Source organism: Haliotis rubra, unplaced genomic scaffold (assembly GCF_003918875.1).
Source record: "Haliotis rubra isolate DU_JTF1 unplaced genomic scaffold, ASM391887v1 Scf24, whole genome shotgun sequence".
In the NCBI taxonomy this organism is placed as follows: domain Eukaryota; kingdom Metazoa; phylum Mollusca; class Gastropoda; order Lepetellida; family Haliotidae; genus Haliotis; species Haliotis rubra.
In genome coordinates this window covers 3,337,548-3,355,122 of record NW_025766447.1, presented here as the reverse complement: position 1 = coordinate 3,355,122, position 17,575 = coordinate 3,337,548, and the positions used below count along the sequence as shown (strand labels likewise).

At 42.9% G+C, this 17,575-nt stretch overlaps 2 protein-coding genes across 2 annotated transcripts in view; both read right to left on the bottom strand.

Moving 5' to 3' along the window:
• Nucleotides 1-591: 591 nt before the first annotated feature.
• The window catches only part of LOC124278639 (ubiquitin carboxyl-terminal hydrolase 1-like), a 32,852-nt gene continuing 15,868 nt past the window's right edge, over nucleotides 592-17,575 (bottom strand). Inside the window, 5 exon segments of the mRNA XM_046714405.1 lie at nucleotides 592-8,039; nucleotides 8,137-8,241; nucleotides 8,600-8,622; nucleotides 8,624-8,784; nucleotides 12,892-14,435. Coding sequence (XP_046570361.1) covers nucleotides 7,718-8,039; nucleotides 8,137-8,241; nucleotides 8,600-8,622; nucleotides 8,624-8,784; nucleotides 12,892-14,435 — 2,155 coding nt within the window. The 3' untranslated portion in view covers nucleotides 592-7,717.
• On the bottom strand, nucleotides 3,038-4,228 carry LOC124278679. The gene has a single exon (XM_046714450.1). The coding sequence runs from the start codon at nucleotides 4,226-4,228 to the stop codon at nucleotides 3,038-3,040; it is 1,191 nt and encodes a 396-aa protein (XP_046570406.1).

Sequence of the window (17,575 nt, the reverse complement as noted above, 5' to 3'; positions counted from 1 at the left end):
CAACAACAATAAAAGTACAACAGTCATCTAGAAGAGGTAAAGGGAAACAGTGGCAGTGTTCACCACATGAGAGACAGGCATCACATTAGGCTCTCCATACATCATCTACTAACACCAACATATATGTCAGCCACTCTCTGTACCTTTACAGAGCTTGGGTCATGCAAGTAAACATGTACACCTGTACCTTTACTGAGCTTGGGTCACACAAATAAATATGTGTGTCTTGCAAATAAACATGTACCCTTGTATCTCTACAGAGCCTGGGTCATGCAAACAAACATGTACACCTGCATCTTTACAGAGCCATGTATGGTTAGAGAGTTTGTTTCACGCAAATAAACACGTGGGTCTTGCAAATTAACATGTACCCTTGTATCTTTACAGAGCTTGGGTCACGAAAATAAACATGTGGGTCTTGCAAATAAATATGTACCCTTGTATCTTTACAGAGCTTGGGTCACACAATAAACATGTGGGTATTGCAAATAAATATGTACCCTTGTATCTTTACAGAGCTTGGGTCATGCAAGTAAACATGTACCCTTGTATCTTTACAGAGCTTGGGTCACACAATAAACATGTGAGTCTTGCAAATAAATATGTACCCTTCTGTCTTTACAGAGTTTGGGCCATGCAAGTTAACATATACTGTTATATTTTTAAAGAGCTTGGGTGATTCATATTTTATTGAGAGGTGTTACTCGCAAAAATGGAGGACCCACCAATTACACTTGACAAAGTGTGAGAGTGACTGTCAGTGACAATGTTATAACCATGTTTTACAAGAAACTGAATGCTGACTTTGCCCTTTCATATTTACCAAGCCTTTCCCAAAGCAAGGCCCCATCCTGAACATGGCATTGGTCTTGTGACCTTGACCTTTGATGTTGACCTTTGACCTTCACATTACATGAGCCAAAAGAATTCCTTAGATCTACATGAAATATATACACTGTAGTGAAATGATACTTGCACCAGATTCAAAAGAAAGTAAGATACTAATGTTACATGTCACGGGTGACTTTGAACTTTGACATAAAAATGCAGTTTGAAACTTCCTTGGCTGAAGAGATTTCACCAGAAATTTAATACACAAAGGGGAGGTCCTCAGAAAGAGGGTGGATTCTAGGAATTTACATACATCCAAATAGTGAAAGAGTGTATGAAAGTCATAGCCAAGATTAAATATGGTAATTAACAAGTAATTAAATAATGTTTGAAAAAAAGAATATCATACTGTAAAAATAATGTAATTTTTATGATAAAATTAATATTTTATACTTATCCTGACTCATGATTATTTGCTTTCTCATCCTCTCTTCCGAACGGTCAAGTGGAAACTTGAATCCTTTCAATTCCCTTGAAGGGAACGTACAATCACTAACCCTCAATTACCTCCCTTGGTTTCCCGCCCAAACCGGCAGGTGACCACGCCATGCTTTGGTCCTCACTCTCTCCGTTATATGCCCCACACAGGTCTACAGGGAAACCCGTGTGGTGAGAGGGTACGGTTGGGAGGGCTTCATCTCATGAGTCAGGATAAGTATAAAATATTAATTTTATCATAAAAATTACATATTTTTCCTTATCCTGACTCATGATTATTTGCTTACTGAATCCAATGGAAAGATGGTGGGTCAGCCACCTACGGGATTCCCTGCATGATTGTATTCACGTCAGCGTTCGCTTGATTTACCCCCTGGGAAATTTCTTCTTCTGTGGTTAACTTCAATATCTTCTTGATGCTAATTGGGGGACCACCTTCTTATACATACGTATTAGAAGTAAACCTAGGTTTTGTGGCTTTAGTATACTAGACGCCTTGTTGTCTAGATATTCTGCAACGACCCAATATGTTTGCGGTAAGAACATTACCGAAACTGGTATCCCGACCCATCTGTTAAGGCAAGAACATCACCATAACTGAGTCTGCGTATCACTCATGCGCTGACTTATCTTGTAAGACAGGGGAACATGGACTCTAAATGGAACAGTTGCCTGGCGTCAACGAGACTGCGTGACAAGGGTGACATAGTGAGTTGCTGCGCTACGATTAGAGGGCCGGATTGACGTATTCCAGATACATCTTTCATGGAGATGTCTCTCAGGTAGTGGTTAGCGAAGACAGTGTCTGACTTCCAAAAGCAGCTTTCCATTATAGATGATATTGAGCAATTTCCACGTAGGGTGAGTGTCGAGGCCAACGCTCTTACTTCATGTGGGTTAGATGCTCTTGGAGGCTCTAACCCTGCTGCTTTGTAGGCTCTTAGGATCACCGCTCTGATCCAAAAGGAGACCGTAGTACGGGAGACTTCCACCATCGTAGCGGGTGATAGTGGGATAAATAGACGCTTGAACTTCCTCCTTCTCGTAGCAGATCTCTGCAAGTAGATTTTCAGCGCTCTGACCGGGCATAATGATAGATCTTGAATGTCCTGTGGACCCAGTATGGTTGATAATGCCGGAACGTAAAATTGACGACCTGGTTGTCCCGGTAGCTGGTTCTTGGCTATAAAGCCCCTCTAAGGCCTAGATGGACTGCTTCCCTTCTTCCCGTGTCGAATCTCGTACGGTTGAAGTCAAGGGCGTGTATCTCTGACATCCGAGCTGTAGTAGCCGAGGCGAGGAGGAATATCGTCTTTTGAGTTAATAACTCAAATGTCGTCTGTGTCAGCGGCTCATATACCTCACTGATGAGGTGCTGTAGTACTATGTTGAGGTCCCAAGCTGGTGCCCTGAACTTCTGTTGTTGATCTTCTAACTTGAAAGATCTCAGCAAGGCTACAAGTTCAGGCACCTTGGTCAACTTCACCCCTGTCTTCATGGTGATGACTGAGCTTATTGCCGCAAGGTAAGTAGACAATGTGGAACCCTTCAGATGTCTAGTGGACCTCAAATGACACAAGTAATCTGCTACTTGTGGATTAGTCGCTCTTCTGGCCGTGAACCCTTGTCGAACAGCATACTGTTCAAACTGACCTATGTAGAGCCAAGGTTACTGCCTTGGCTACTCTAGTGGAGTATCCTCGACTCTTTAAGCAGTATGTGATATGCTCCATATGTGTAACTGGGATGCTTTTGGGTTGCCGTGACGCTGCTTGGTGTGAGGATGGACGAGTAGATTCGGCCAATCTGGAAGTCGTAGCACTGGTTCGCCGTGATGATCTATGAGGTCTGGGAACCATAGTCTCGCTGGCCAGTAAGGCGCTACCAAAGTCAGTTGTAGGACCCTCGTCCGGCTGATCTTGCGTAGTACTTGTGGTAGCAGGATCGGTGGAGGGAAGGCGTAAGCCTTCATTCCTTCCCATGATATGGCTAAGTCGTCGACAGCCCATGCCAGCAGGTCTGGCACTGGCGAGACGAAGGTTGTCACCTGATTGTTGAAACTGGTCGCAAACAGATCGATGAGAGGGCAGCCGAGTTGGGCTGTTATCCACTGGAACGCCCCCGGATGTAACTTCCACTCTGTGGGAGACGGCCGTACTGGTTTGGATAGAGCGTCTGCTAGGACGTTCTTTGCCCCTGGGATGTGGCAAGCCCTCATCTTCAGGTTGATTTCGTCTGTGATGTTGAACAGCTGGAACGTCAGTTGAAGCAGAGGCGCTGATCTCGTGGACCCTTGCAAATTTATGTAAAATGCCACCGTGGAGTAATCTGTGTGTATCATCAGTACCTGATCTTTTAACTGCGGCGCCCAATGTAGTACTGCTTCTATTACTGCTTTCAGTTCTAGCTGATTGATGTGCAGACCGTTCTCTGTTTGTGACCACCGCCCTGCTGTAACTTCGTCGTTGAGATGTGCCCCCCAGCCTTGGAGGGACGCATCCACGTAGAGATGACTGTTGTAATTTGGCTCTCTCAAATAGGTTCCGCCGCAGACATTCGACCTTACTGTCCACCAAAGCAGGAATTGCTTTAGATGCTGTGGGATGGCGAACTTCTGGACATTGTCTAGATGAGCTATCAGGAACCTCTGTAGCGGACGAAGTTGCAATCTTCCTCTGCGGGTGAGAGCCTGTGCCGACGTCAGTAGACCCAAGATTTGCTGCCACGTTCTCAAATCTAGTGGAGTGTTGAGGGCGTCTGGTATGCACGATTGGATGTTCTGCCATCGGTTGTCTGGAACCAGGATGCGATTTTCCGACGTCAGGAATCTGATGCCTAAGAACTGTAGATCTTGGGTCGGTTCCAACTCCGACTTCTGATGATTCACCAGCCAGCCCATCGACGACTTCTACAGCACCTTTTGCCACCAACATCTCGATAGCCTCGATGAGCTTGTCTCGCTGTAGCTGAGGATACTTGAAGACCAACGGTTAACATGTCAACAGTGGCGTCGACTGTAACTGTATGCTGTAGCCCTCTCGTAAGACTTCTGTGACATAGTCGTCCTGTAGTACTCTCCAATTTTCCCAGTATAGACCCAGACGTCCATCCACAGATGACGGTTTTACAGGAACGGCTGGGGCTGGAAGCGACCAGTCGCTCAGAACCTGCCCTTCAGTAATGGGATCTCCTGCCGCCGCTGGAGGCCCGTCCTCGGCCTGAGTAACTTCTATTATTACGGGGACGACGAAAGGATCCCATGTTGCCGCCACGTGTAGCTGGGAACTTCTTCCCTTTGGCTCTCTGTATACCACGCTGACTACGTATGACTACGCTGAGTTGATTGACGCACCATGGTGTTCATCGTCTGGACGGACTTGATCAACATCAAGTCTTTGGAGTCTCGAGATACTTCACGTGACAACTGCCTGATGCCGGCGTCAAACAGAGTAGGCACTGCCCAAGGCTTCCTTAGGTGAGGCTTGGTGTAGACATCTGGCCATGTACAGGAACTCAGCAACCCTTGACGACGTAGAAGAGTGATGCCCGCTGATGTAGAAGCCAAGTGATCGGAGATAAACTCCTGATCCTTGCGCTGGACAACTAGAGTAGACCGGATCATCTTTTCTTCCTCCGTCTTAGGATTATTGAAAGCGTACATCAGCGCCTCGTTGATGGCTCTAGACCTCGCTAACCTGTAAAAGGCCCTACGGGTTGTCGTATCGGAGTAATATGTGAATTAATTTGACATGAATTGTACAAATTTTGTTAATAATATGATAAATAACATATTAATAAACACATTCACGGTAGAATTTGTGCTATATATCCAAAATATTTGAAGTTATAAGCCGCGAAAGGACCCTGAAGTGACTGCCCAACCGTCCGCTAGGGCGATAGAGAGAGAGAGGACCAACATGGCGAGGTCACGTGCCGGTTTTGGCAGGAAACCAAGGGAGGTATGAGGGTGAGTGATTGTACGTTCGCTTCAAGGGAATTGAAAGGATTCAAGTTTCCACTTGACCGTTCGGAAGAGAGGATGAGAAAGCAAATAATCATGAGTCAGGATAAGGAAAAATCTTTATTTTATTTTTATTGGTGAGATCTGTAACACACAAGTCTTCTGAAATGCAGGATTAAAAGTAAATTAGTGTGAATCACATGGTTATGTGCCTTAGCAAACTCTGTCTGTAGAGATAAGCATGTCTTATAGACAAACTTGCAACAGCAGCTTAGTCCTGTTTCATGTGGCTGCTAATTACCAGGGTGCCGTTGTACAAAGCGAACTTAGTGTTAAGGTGACCGTAACTCCCATACCTTAACATAGACGAACAACAACACCCTGGGTTTAAGATCCATAAAAGAAATGGGTTGTACACACATGGGTTACAGTTAATGTCTTAGAACTTTTTTTGATTCATGTCAGTATAAATTAAAATGAAATGAAACTTTTGTAAAGATTTTGCAGCAAAGTTCTGAACTCAACATGAAAGCATCCCCTGACAGAAACCAAGGCACTGAAATATCCCAAGGTTTTAGACGCTGTATTGGGTGACGTGTGTGGCTACAATGCATAGGTATGTTAGAATATCCATACTGATCTACATGCAGGGATGAGAATGAACTCTGAAAACTAGCCAGGGGTTTAGCATCTATCGGATTTAGACGATTCACAAAAATTACCCTTGGCCTTATGAAATTCCGCGTTATATTCTCATCCCTGTACATGGCATCAAATTTGGGCAGACACTATATGGGTTTTGGAAAAACATGAATGAAGACTTGTCAGGACTTCCAACTGTTCCAAGCCCAGCTGTTCTTTCAATAGTTCAGGTGCAGGCAGAATGCTGATTGGCATTACCTTCATCCAACATACTCAATCACTATATATTTATGTATATATACAGATACAAGTTCAATAATAGATGAAAAAGTCATAAATAACATACAATATGTCATATGTACACCAACACACCTGGAAATAGTCATCATAAAGTTTGGCTTAGTGTAGGAATACTGACAACTTGATCAACACAATGTTTTATGAAATAATGTTATTTTACAAATAAGAAACAAAAGGTTTCCATTTCCTTTGTCACCTGTTCTTTTTATTCATTCTTAGATCTGCAGGATCCTCTAAAACAAGTTTGATACAAGTTTAGGATGTGGATCATGCTGACTTATGAAAACCAAAACATTATTTATTTTATTAATACGTCTTGTGTCAAACTACAACATGCCTGACTGGCCAAGCAATGTGGAAGCAATGAGGTGGCAAGGTCCAGGAAAACAGCTCCTGGGTCGAGATTCAGTCAGTAGTTGTTACTGTTTGACACAGCAGTGTACAATAACTGTTTTAATCCGGCAGCAGAATTGGCATTGAAGTAGTCTGACAATACAGATGTCAAACACTGGAGCAAAAGTTCAGCTGTGATCACATATTCACAAGGTCACTGATCTACCTTTCTGTCAGTGAAGTAAGTCAGCTTTGTATTTCCCTAAATAATACCTGTAAATGACAAGGAACATTTTTCTTACGTTATGACTGACTGAAAGCTTTGTTTGTTTGTCATTGTTTAACGTCGCACTCAGCAATATTCCAGCTATATGGCAGCTGACTGAAAGCAAGGTGTACCTTGGTGATGCAGTATTAAATAAGTCACTCATTACGGTCACACTTCCATCAGGGCCTACTTCCACAAAGTGATCATGGAACTGACTAGTGCAAATCTTTGTAATAGAATAAGAGAATTCAGATCACGATATGAAAAAGGCCATGGTGAATGTATGTGCTCAGACTTTTGGTGATGTGTCTCTATCACCTCCATTTAGATACAATAAAACAAAAAAACACATCACCTAACCTGCTGTTGCAATATGTACATCCTGATAATAAATATTTCAAATCATAAAACAAATATATTTCTAGTAAACAAAGGGACTGGTCTGTTTCTCACATCTACAACTGAGAGTTTGGTTTAAAGCTGCTATATACAGTAGTCCAGCTATATCACTGCAAGTCAACTTACTGTGGGAGAAGAGCCCAAGTGATAGAGGTCTCAGACATTTATCATTTTACTGAAACTCATGAGTATGGGTGTGACAAATCTTAACATAATCAGGGAGAACTGGGATTTGAACCTACAACCCTGGATTTATTGCATGCCAAGGGATGCAACTCTGCATAGTGAATTCCGGCACTTTAGAAGACTAGGCTAATTGTGTGACACCATATTTGTAATAAAAGTTTGTTAGGAAAATATAATCGCAAGAGTTTGTCCAATGTCATATTTCAAAGATTGCTAGTCAATATTGATAATACTCAAGTAGAGATGGTTTCCTGTTCACGAACTGACATACATAACTGTTGTAATGATTAGACCTAGATCTAGTTGACACGCTGATAGAACAAGACATATGGTGTCCCAAGTAGTGAACTGTTCTCTGACGTCAGACAGTCCCGAAAATTCTTGTCCGAGTGAATGCGTATAGATTCATCATCACACTCAAACCATTGCACAGTTGAAGGTTCAGTATCCACGTCTGTGTCATCTTGCTTTTCTTCCTTTACCGGAGACCATTCCGTCTTGATGAAACTGGCAAGTGGTTGATGAGATGAGACAGGTCCTGAGTCAACACGGACATAAGACAGGTAATGGCCAGATGATATCGTCACCCCAGCATGTGTCACAATACCATAGAGGTTGTACCTGAAATACAGATGCAAGTTTTTGGGTGAGTTTGCATTTGGCACCCAAAACTTTTACATCCCAGGATACATTATGATTGGAGAGAGAAGGTTATTACCTATGATCAGGTCGACAGCAAGGCTTTGGGCACTTGTACCTAAGGCATGGCAGCGACAAGGGGATTGTGACATGGTCATTGATCTTGGACACACATCCAAACATACTGAAACAAAACATAATCAACACTTCAGGGGTTTTCCACATAAATCTCCGGTAATCAATGTTACAACAGGTCGTTCACTTAAATGTTTAATGTCTGTAATTGATGCTACTGAAGCTAATATCAGTCTGTGCCAAACTTTTTGAGATACACTGAACTTGGCTCTAAGCATCATTTTCAGAAGATTGTAATTATGCTTAGGCTATTACTTCTCAATAAGAATGAATAGAAATTTACAGATCTGGGCTTCAGACTACAGCCTAAAGTCACAGAACGTAGTGTTATGCTGGTGCTTACTTGACCCGCAAGATAAAGAGAGCATAAGACGTTCAAACACTATGCTCATGAATAACAAGTTTACCCTGATGATGCTGAGAATCGCTTTGAGATGCAGCGTCAGGATTTCAGGTAGCTGGTCATAGTGGAGGGACCTCTCAGCTTCCACATAGCATCTACACATGTCACAGTAGTACTTGTTGTCGTCACGCAGACGTTCAACCTCAGTAAACGCTGACATCAGCTTGGACAGGCAGGAGTCATCATCATCTGGGATACAGAGGATTTACCTTTTGATGTTTGCTGAATCACTGATGTTCAATTGCATACCAAATACTTCCTTGACGAAAAATGATGTGCCTCTTTTCAATGTGAAACTTTCATATGAATATCAGCCACACAACAGTACTTTTGTCCTTCTAGAGGTTTAGTTGCACACCAACACATATGCATATACCTTTGTTCAAGACTACTGAGTGAGTTTAGTTTTACACTGCTTTTAGCAGTATTCCAGCAATATCACGGCGGGGACACCAGAAATGGGCTTCACACTTTGTGCCCATGTGGGGAATCATAGGCGGATCCAGAGGGGTGCGCACGCACCCCTTTTGTCCTGAATGTTTATTAAATGACCATTGAAACTTGGGTGAAAATGAAGTGTGCACCCTCCCTTTTCTCAATAGTGTGCACCCCCTTCTCTCGCTGTATCCACCCCTGGGAATCGAACCCTGGTTGTTGGCGTGACGAGCGAACGCGTTAACCACTAGGCTACCCCACCGTCCCTGTTCAAGACTACTGAAAGTGGTTGGTCACACAAGAGACTCAATGTCAATGGAGATGTAACAGCAATCTATTCTTCAGCTGCTGACTATGAGTACATATCAAACAGTTCGTTTGATTAAGGCCAGACACGGCACCTTAAATTGACAATTTTCCTTCAATACATCAAAATCGTTTGATTTTTTTCGCATATTTAACGCATGTACTTCGTGATACAACCCGTTGTTTTCGATAAAAAGTCATTTTAATTAATATAAACCGGTACAAACACCAGCATGTGTGTGATAATATTTAAATATGTTTGTAATTAAATCCCGAAAACCCCGAACTTTCACCCATGACAAGGCCCACCCAGCACTGACGAACCCGTTCATGTTATACATCGCTGGAAAGCTGATCGTCTCCGCCATGTTGCTGGTTAAAAACACTCTAAAAATAGATATTCCATGTAAGGATGTCGCCATTTTCGCTACGTAGTGATTCTGTACGGAAACTTCCTTGTAAGGCGAACTATCCCACAATGCAACATTATGCAAAGCGAACTGTCCCACAATGCAACACTCAGCAATCTTCGCTCGATCCTTATATGGTAAAACATTACCCACAATGCACCATTCGGCATAGCAACGAAACTTCGGCCTTTCCCGGTAGGTATACAAGATGGTGGCTGCTTAGCGAAGAGATTGACAGGTAAACATCGTTTTTCACATATTCTTGACTGAAAATTGTTGAATTATTTAAAAATGAGGACAAAAAACAGGTCAAAGCACGCCTATGGTAAGAGTAAGAGGCGCAGGGCAAGTCAGTTGCGGCAGGCACGTTCAAAATAAGGTGCCAGCGATCGGACAAGTGGTGACAGCGTGATCGACCCTGTGTCAGATTCTGACAGCTTGGACATTGCAGATACAGCGGGATCGTCTGGGGACAACGCTGCCGAGGACAACGTTCCCACTGTTTTCATTGAATGGAGATTCCCGCAGTGACATTAAACTTGCAAAATTTAAAACTTCTGAAAACGCCCGATCTCATGTCCTTGACAATGACGATCCCAAACCTCAGTGGATGCTTATTGATATGAGACAAATGAGTTTATTTTTTCAAGAGATTGAGTGTCCATCATGTCATGAACAAGGTTCTTTGATGTTTGAAAAGAGTGATAACTTTGATAGATTTGGATTGGCCATGAAAATTATGTTGACATGTCAAAACTGCCAGATGTGTGTCGCCAAGAACTACACCTCACAAAGGTCAGGTAAGCAATCAGGTAACAACCCCTTCCAAGTCAATGACATGTTTATGCTCTTTTTGTCAGAGATAGGACTTGGTCATGCTGCTATGAAAAATATTTGTTTGGTTTTTGGAATGGAGGGTCTCCATGCTAAAACATTTCTACACAAGCAAGACATTCTTTCAAATGTTATTATTGAAAATACTGAGGATGTTTTGAGTGAGAGCGTAGAAATTATCAAACAAGCTTATGGTGAGCAACAAACTGTTTCAGATGATGTGCCATTAGACATTACGGTTAGTTATGACGGATCATGGCAGAAGAGAGGCCACACTTCAAATTATGGTGTTGGAGCTGTCATCGATGTTTTGACAGGTCTGGTGATTGATTATGAAGTCCTGTCATAATACTGTCATTCATGTACCCTTCATATCACCAGTCTGGGACAGGGCACTGTAGAGTTCAGACAGTGGTATGAAGGACATGCTGGACAGTGTTGCCAGAACTATGAAGGCAGCTCCAATGCCATGGAAGTGGAAGCTGCTAAGAGGCTATGGTCCCGTTCATTAGAAAAGCATAATGTACGTTATACTTGTATACTTTCAGATGGTGACAGCAAAACCCACAAGGCTGTCAACGACCTTCAACCTTATGGACCAGACATCAATATTGACAAGGAAGACTGTATCAACCATGCTCATAAAAGGATGGGCACAGCTCTTCTGAATTTGTCAAAAGAGTTTAGATTGGGTGGTAGAGGCAGAGGGAAGCTGACAAAAGAAAAAGCTTTGAAATTGCAGTATTATTACCGCTTTGCCATCACTAACAATGTTGGTAACATCGATGGTACGAGGAATGCCATCTGGGCTACTTTGTTTCACTGCATGTCTACTGATGATGCTCCCCATCACAGTAGGTGTCCCAATGGCTCCTCCAGCTGGTGTTTTTACAATAGAGCACTTGCCAATGATCAAGAGCCTCCTGCTCACGAAGACAACATCAGACATTACCTTGATGCAGATATTGCCGAACAGATGGTACCTGTGTATCAAAGAATGTCTGATGAAAACCTCCTAAAGAGGATGACAAAGGGCAAGACACAGAATGCTAATGAATGCTTGCATTCTGTGATCTGGTCCCGCTGTCCAAAGACTGTCTTTGTCGGCAAGAGGCGGTTGCATCGGGCAGTCGCATCTGCTATTGCTTCCTTCAATGAGGGTACTTGTCACATTACACAGGTGATGAACAAGCTTGCAATAGAAGCTAATGAACTGACAGCAGCTTCTATTGAAAGACTTGATCAAGTAGAACCCTCAAAGCAAGGAAGCAAAGTCAGGATAACTCCAGGGTTGAACGCAAAGCAAAGTGGGAGGCCAAAAAAAGAGACAGAGTTTGTGTTGAGGCAACTGAGGGGTTGATGTATGGTGCAGGGGAGTTTTAGGCCTTTTTTCTCTTTGTAAATGCATTGTTGCATGTATTTGGAATACATCCCTTCAGTCAACTGAGATTTTGTATGTGTTTATTTGATGCTAAAGTAGTAAAACCATCACAAAACTTATTTCCTTATTTTCTCCATTAACCTCATTTTCGATCTTAGTGAACATAGTTCTCAACTATTACTGGCCCGATTTGAATGAAATTTTGTCTACATATAGGCAAGTGATTACTTTATGCAATAACAGAGAGACTTTTTTAAATTTGTTGCCTGTTTTAAAAAAAAAAAAAATATAAATTAGTAAAAATCAACCCCAAAAAATGATTTTTTTCAAAATAAATTTAAAATATAACAACATTTTTCTGTCATTGCACCATACACACCCCTAGCTATGTTGTAAAGCTGTAATTACATAGATATCTTTATTAGTCTTAGAGAAAAACTTTCACTAATTTTCATCTTTTTCAGGCTTACGGCGGCCATCTTGGATGTTTCCATGGCAACCGGTGGCAACATCCCCTGGAAAAGTCTCTTTTTCAAATGTCAACATGTTTACATCTAAGTTGTAACTAATTAAAACCGAGAAATACATTTGAAGCATTTTGTCATTTGTCAGGTGCAGTGTCTGGCCTTAATGATAATATGACAAAAGTAAAACTAGGGGCGGTGGGGTAGCCTAGCAGTTAAAGCGTTCGCTTGTCACGCCCATGTCCCGGGTTCGATTCCCCACGTGAATACAATGTGTGAAGCTCATTTCTGGTGTCCCCTGCCGTGATATTGCTGAAATATTGCTAAACTCACTCACTCACTCACCCACCCACAACGAACACATGACAACTTGATTTTTCATGCAGACTACATCATCAATAGTGACATTCCATACCATTGAGTACCTACAATGTAGGTGTGTCACCATTCACTGAACAGTAATTACCCGAGTCCTCATCCTGTTCCTCCTCATCGTCTGACTTCTGCTCCCGCCTCAAGGGAACACTGACATCCTGAAACTCCTCCTTCCTCTCACGAAAAAACTCACACTCCAGACACCTGGTTCTCAACATCATCGTTCCCTGAAAAAGCTTTTCTACAAAGTCCATTTTTGGTAATTTGTGGCCAGAGAGGTACTTCATGGCCAGGTGAGCACTGACTGACTTCTGGGGGCTATCACACACCCGGTCACACTTTTCAACTTTCACAGACAAGGGTTTGACTGGAACTGATTTAAGATGTCCTAAAGAGTCATCATCACTATCATCTAGGTTATTTAAGTCGTCCTCATCTAAATCAAAGTTTACTTGACGTTTTGCTGGGCTGAGAATATTCATCGCTATTGTGGCCTTCACACTTTTCAGAGGACTGTTACACACATGATCACACTTCTGTAACTTTAACATAGGCTGCTTCACATCTACTGATCCGTTCCTGTCACCAGACTTTGATGGTGACTTACATGTCATTTGGGAAAAGTCCTGACTTAATTTGGATGGTGACTTTACACACGTTTCAGATTTCCTAGGAGAAGCTTTCAGCTTCGGAAAGGAAACTTCATCTTCATCCATCATGTCATCAGATTCATCCTCCACAGTTTGAGGTTCTTGTTTGACACTGACAGTTTCAGTGTCCGCTACTTCAGCTCCTTTCTTAACAACTCTTCCTCGCATACCAAGCCTACGCCCTGACTTAGTTAACATGGACAATATACTTGGCTGAGATTTATCACCTCCACAATGAGCAGTATCAGACTGGGTCTTCTTAGGACCATCTTCACTGGATGTAATGAGTTGAACATTCTTCCTTCGCCTACATTTCTTATGACCTCCAGTATCTGCAACACGATCACTTTTATCTTTGCTTTCATTCTCTGAATCATCCTTGGAAGCTTTTGAGTCATCCTTTCCTTTCGATCGTCTCTTTCTTCCTTTCTTAACAGGTTCAGAAGTTTTCATTTCTGATGAAGCCTTGGAACTTGACTTGTCAGGATGTTCTTTGGCATCACTGTCAAATGTAGAAACGCTTTTGGCTGGATCTTCCACTTTTGAGCGAGAGTGGCGGCGTTTCCGATTCTTGTTGCATGATACCGTTTCACTTCCTTCTGCTGAGAGTTCACACACTTTTGAGCCAAATATTTCATGTCCTCCATTGGTCATTACCATACCATCCACTTCATCAGTCATTTCGCCATTGAACAGCTGGGTCTTCACAGTTTCCTTTGATGGACCATCACCACTTCCATTAACAGGAGGCTTACTGACAGTGGATGATGGCTTCTCACCTTTCTTCCCAGCTGCCAGGAAGCGTTGCATGATGGGATTGATTGGAGCAAGCTGAGCTGGCATTAGACTAATGGGTATTGAGGCTATAAGGTCCAGCTGAATCTGATGGAGTTCTTTCTCAGCATCCTCCAGATAACACAACAGACATCTCAGCAGTTCCTGGGCATCGTGCTGCAGGTTGCCCTCGAACATGGGATTAAACTCTCTGCAGAACCAAATAATTTGAAGTTGAAAAGATAAAAAATAATTAAGGAGTAAGTGTGCTGAGTTGAATGATCTTCAAAATGTAATTCAGTTTAAGCAACAGACTTTACATGGGAGGAATGTGAAAGATTTGGTAAAAGTTCTTTTCTTTTTCTCGTTAAGATTTTATTCTCAAATATTAGTAATAATAATAGTGCATATTTGTAATGCGTACATATCCAAGCTCGTGAGAATGCTCTTGAGGTGTCTTGGTGACATTTACATAGATACTGCAGTGAACTAGCTTAACATAATGTAATTTTTTAAGTAATATTGATATTTTATACTTATCCTGACGCATGATCTTTTGCTTATCTCCCTTTCCCTTGCGAATGGTAGTGGAACACTTGAATCCCTTGTAGTTCCCGAAGCGGACGTAAAAATACACTCACCCACGGTTACCTCCCTTCTTTCCCACGCAAACAGTCATGTGACCAGCCTTACTTGTCACTCTCTCCTGAGTTTTCTGCCCATGCACCTGGATCTACTGTGAAATCCGAAGTATTTCCAGTGGGGAGGTTGGGAGGGCTTCTCCTCAAGTGTCAGGATAAGTATAAAATATCAATTTTACTTTAAAAATTACATATTTTTCCTTATCCTGACTGATGATCTTTTGCTTATAGAATCCTACGGATTGGTGGTGGGTCAAGCCACTTCCTGGATTCAACAGCTGTCCATAGATACGTCCTGTATCCCCCCCATGGGAACTGCGTAACGGCATTCTGAGATCCTATTCTTCCAGCTTCTGTTACAACTCGGGGGGACCACCATCTTGTCTTACTTCTCTCTCAGACAAGTGAATCTTGTAGATTCATGTGGCTTAAGATATACTAGTATCTTCTTTTTACTAGTTATCTATAACAACCCATAGATTATGATAAGATCTTTATCTTCTTTACATACAGGTAAGATCCTTACCCGTACAGAGTCTTAATCACTCATGCTAGCCTAGTCTGGACTGTGCACATAGACTTTCAAACTGGAACTTTTTCCATAGTAAAAGTTATCAACCAGTCAACGTGATAAAAGGTGAGATTTCAACTCAGCGCGCCTTTGAGGAACCGTTAGTTTTTGTGCTACAACAAGAAGCCCAAACTGGTGAATGCTGGAGACGTCTTCGGGTGGCTATATCTCGGAGGTAGTGGTTGGCAAACACCGCATCTGACTTCCAGAAGCAGCCCTCCATGATCGATGATATAGATCAATTTCCATGCAGAGCCAGTGTTGACGCCAGTGCTCTGACTTCGTGTGGGTTGGAGGCTCTTGGAGGCTTTAATCCTGCTGCTTTGTAGGCTCTTAGTATAACGTCTCTCATCCAAAACGATATTGTCGTTCTTGAGACTTCCACTGCTGTCTCCATCGACAAGGGGATGAATAGGCGCTTGAACTTTCTTCTCCTAATTTTAGTCTTTTGAAGATGCTCTGACAGGACACAAGGATAAGTCCTGGGTGTCCTCTGGTCTGAGGATCGTAGATAGCGCTGGCACATGGAACTGTCTATCTGGTTGACCAGGTAGTTGATTCTTTGCAATAAAGTCCCATCTAAGTCCTAGATGTACTGCAGCACGGTGCCCCGTGTCAAATCTAGTTCGTCCAAAGTCCAGCGCATGTATCTCAGACATACGAGCTGCCGTGGCTAGGGCAAGTAGGAACAGAGTTTTCTGCGTGAGTAGCTCGAAGGTAGTCTGGTCTAGAGGTTCGTAGGCATCACTCATGAGATGACGTAGAATTACATTCAGATCCCAGGCTAGTGCTCTGAATTTCTTTTGCTGGTCCTCCAGTTTTAAAGGTCGCAGCAGAGCTAGTAATTCTGGTACTTTCGTCAATTTGATGCATGACTTCATAGTGATGACTGTACTGATGGCTGCCGGATATGTAGATAATGTCGAACCTTTCAGATGTCTTGTATATCTAAGGTGACATAGATATTCCGCCACTTGAGGATGAGACGCTTTCATAGCTGTGAAGCATATTGCTCAAATTTCTGCCATTTGTCGTCATACAAATTGCGAGTAGATCTGCGTTACTCTAGGGTTACTGTTTTCACTGCTTTTGCGGAATATCGTCTTTTCTTCAGACAGGTTTTGATACGGTCCACACGTGCAGCTGGAACAATGTTGGGTTCTTGTGGACTTGCTTGGTGTGTGGATGTCTGAGTAGGTTCGGCCATTCTGGTAGTTTGAGGGTTGGACTTCTATTAGGTCTAGGAACCAGAGTCTCGCTGGCCAATAGGGCTCGACCAAAGTCAGTTGTAGCTCTTGTGTCTGTTTGATCTTCAACGGTACTTTCGGTAGTAAGATCCGAGGTGGAAACGCGTAAGCATTTAGTCCTTCCCATGATATGCTCAGTGCATCTGTTGCCCAGGCTTGGGGGTCTGGTACTGGTGAAACAAACGTCTGTAGTTGTTTGTTGAACCTTGTGGCGAACAGGTCTATGCATGGAGATCCTATTTCCCTTATGATGAGCTGGAACGCTTCTGGATGGAGCATCCATTCCGTGGGTTCCGGTATGTGACACTCCTTGGCTCCCGGTATGTGACACGCCTTTATCCAGATGTTTGCCTTCTCTGTGATGTTGAACAACTGGAATGTGAGCTGCAATAGGCTTGGCGATCTTGTTGATCCTTGCCGATTTATGGAGAACGCCACTGTAGAGTTGTCCGTGTGGATCATCAGCATTCTGTTGCTCAGTGAACTCGACCATAGTTGTACGGCGTTGATCACAGCTTTCATTTCTAGCAGATTGATGTGAAGATGCTGTTCTGCATTTGACCACTTCCCTGATGCAACTTGGTTGTTGAGATGTGCACCCCATCCATGTAGCGATGCATCTGCGTAGAGATGTGTGTCGAAGACCGGCTCTTGTAAATACGTCCCTGCGCAGATATTTGACCTGTGAGTCCACCAAAGTAGGGTCGCTGCTGTCCAGATGTTCTGCCAGGAATTGTTGCAATGGCCGTAGTTGTAACCTTCCTGTGCGAGTCAAGTCTTGTGCTGAGGTTAGTAGACCGAGTAGACATTGCCATGTTAGTATGTCAACGGAGAGATGACTGCTTGAGGAATCATGGCTTGTATCTTGACCCAACTAACTTCTGGGGTCACA

Coding starts and splice junctions, on each gene's coding strand:
- LOC124278679 (XM_046714450.1), bottom strand. CDS start 4,228: ATGGGCTGGCTGGTGAATCATCAGAAGTCGGAGTTGGAACCGACCCAA.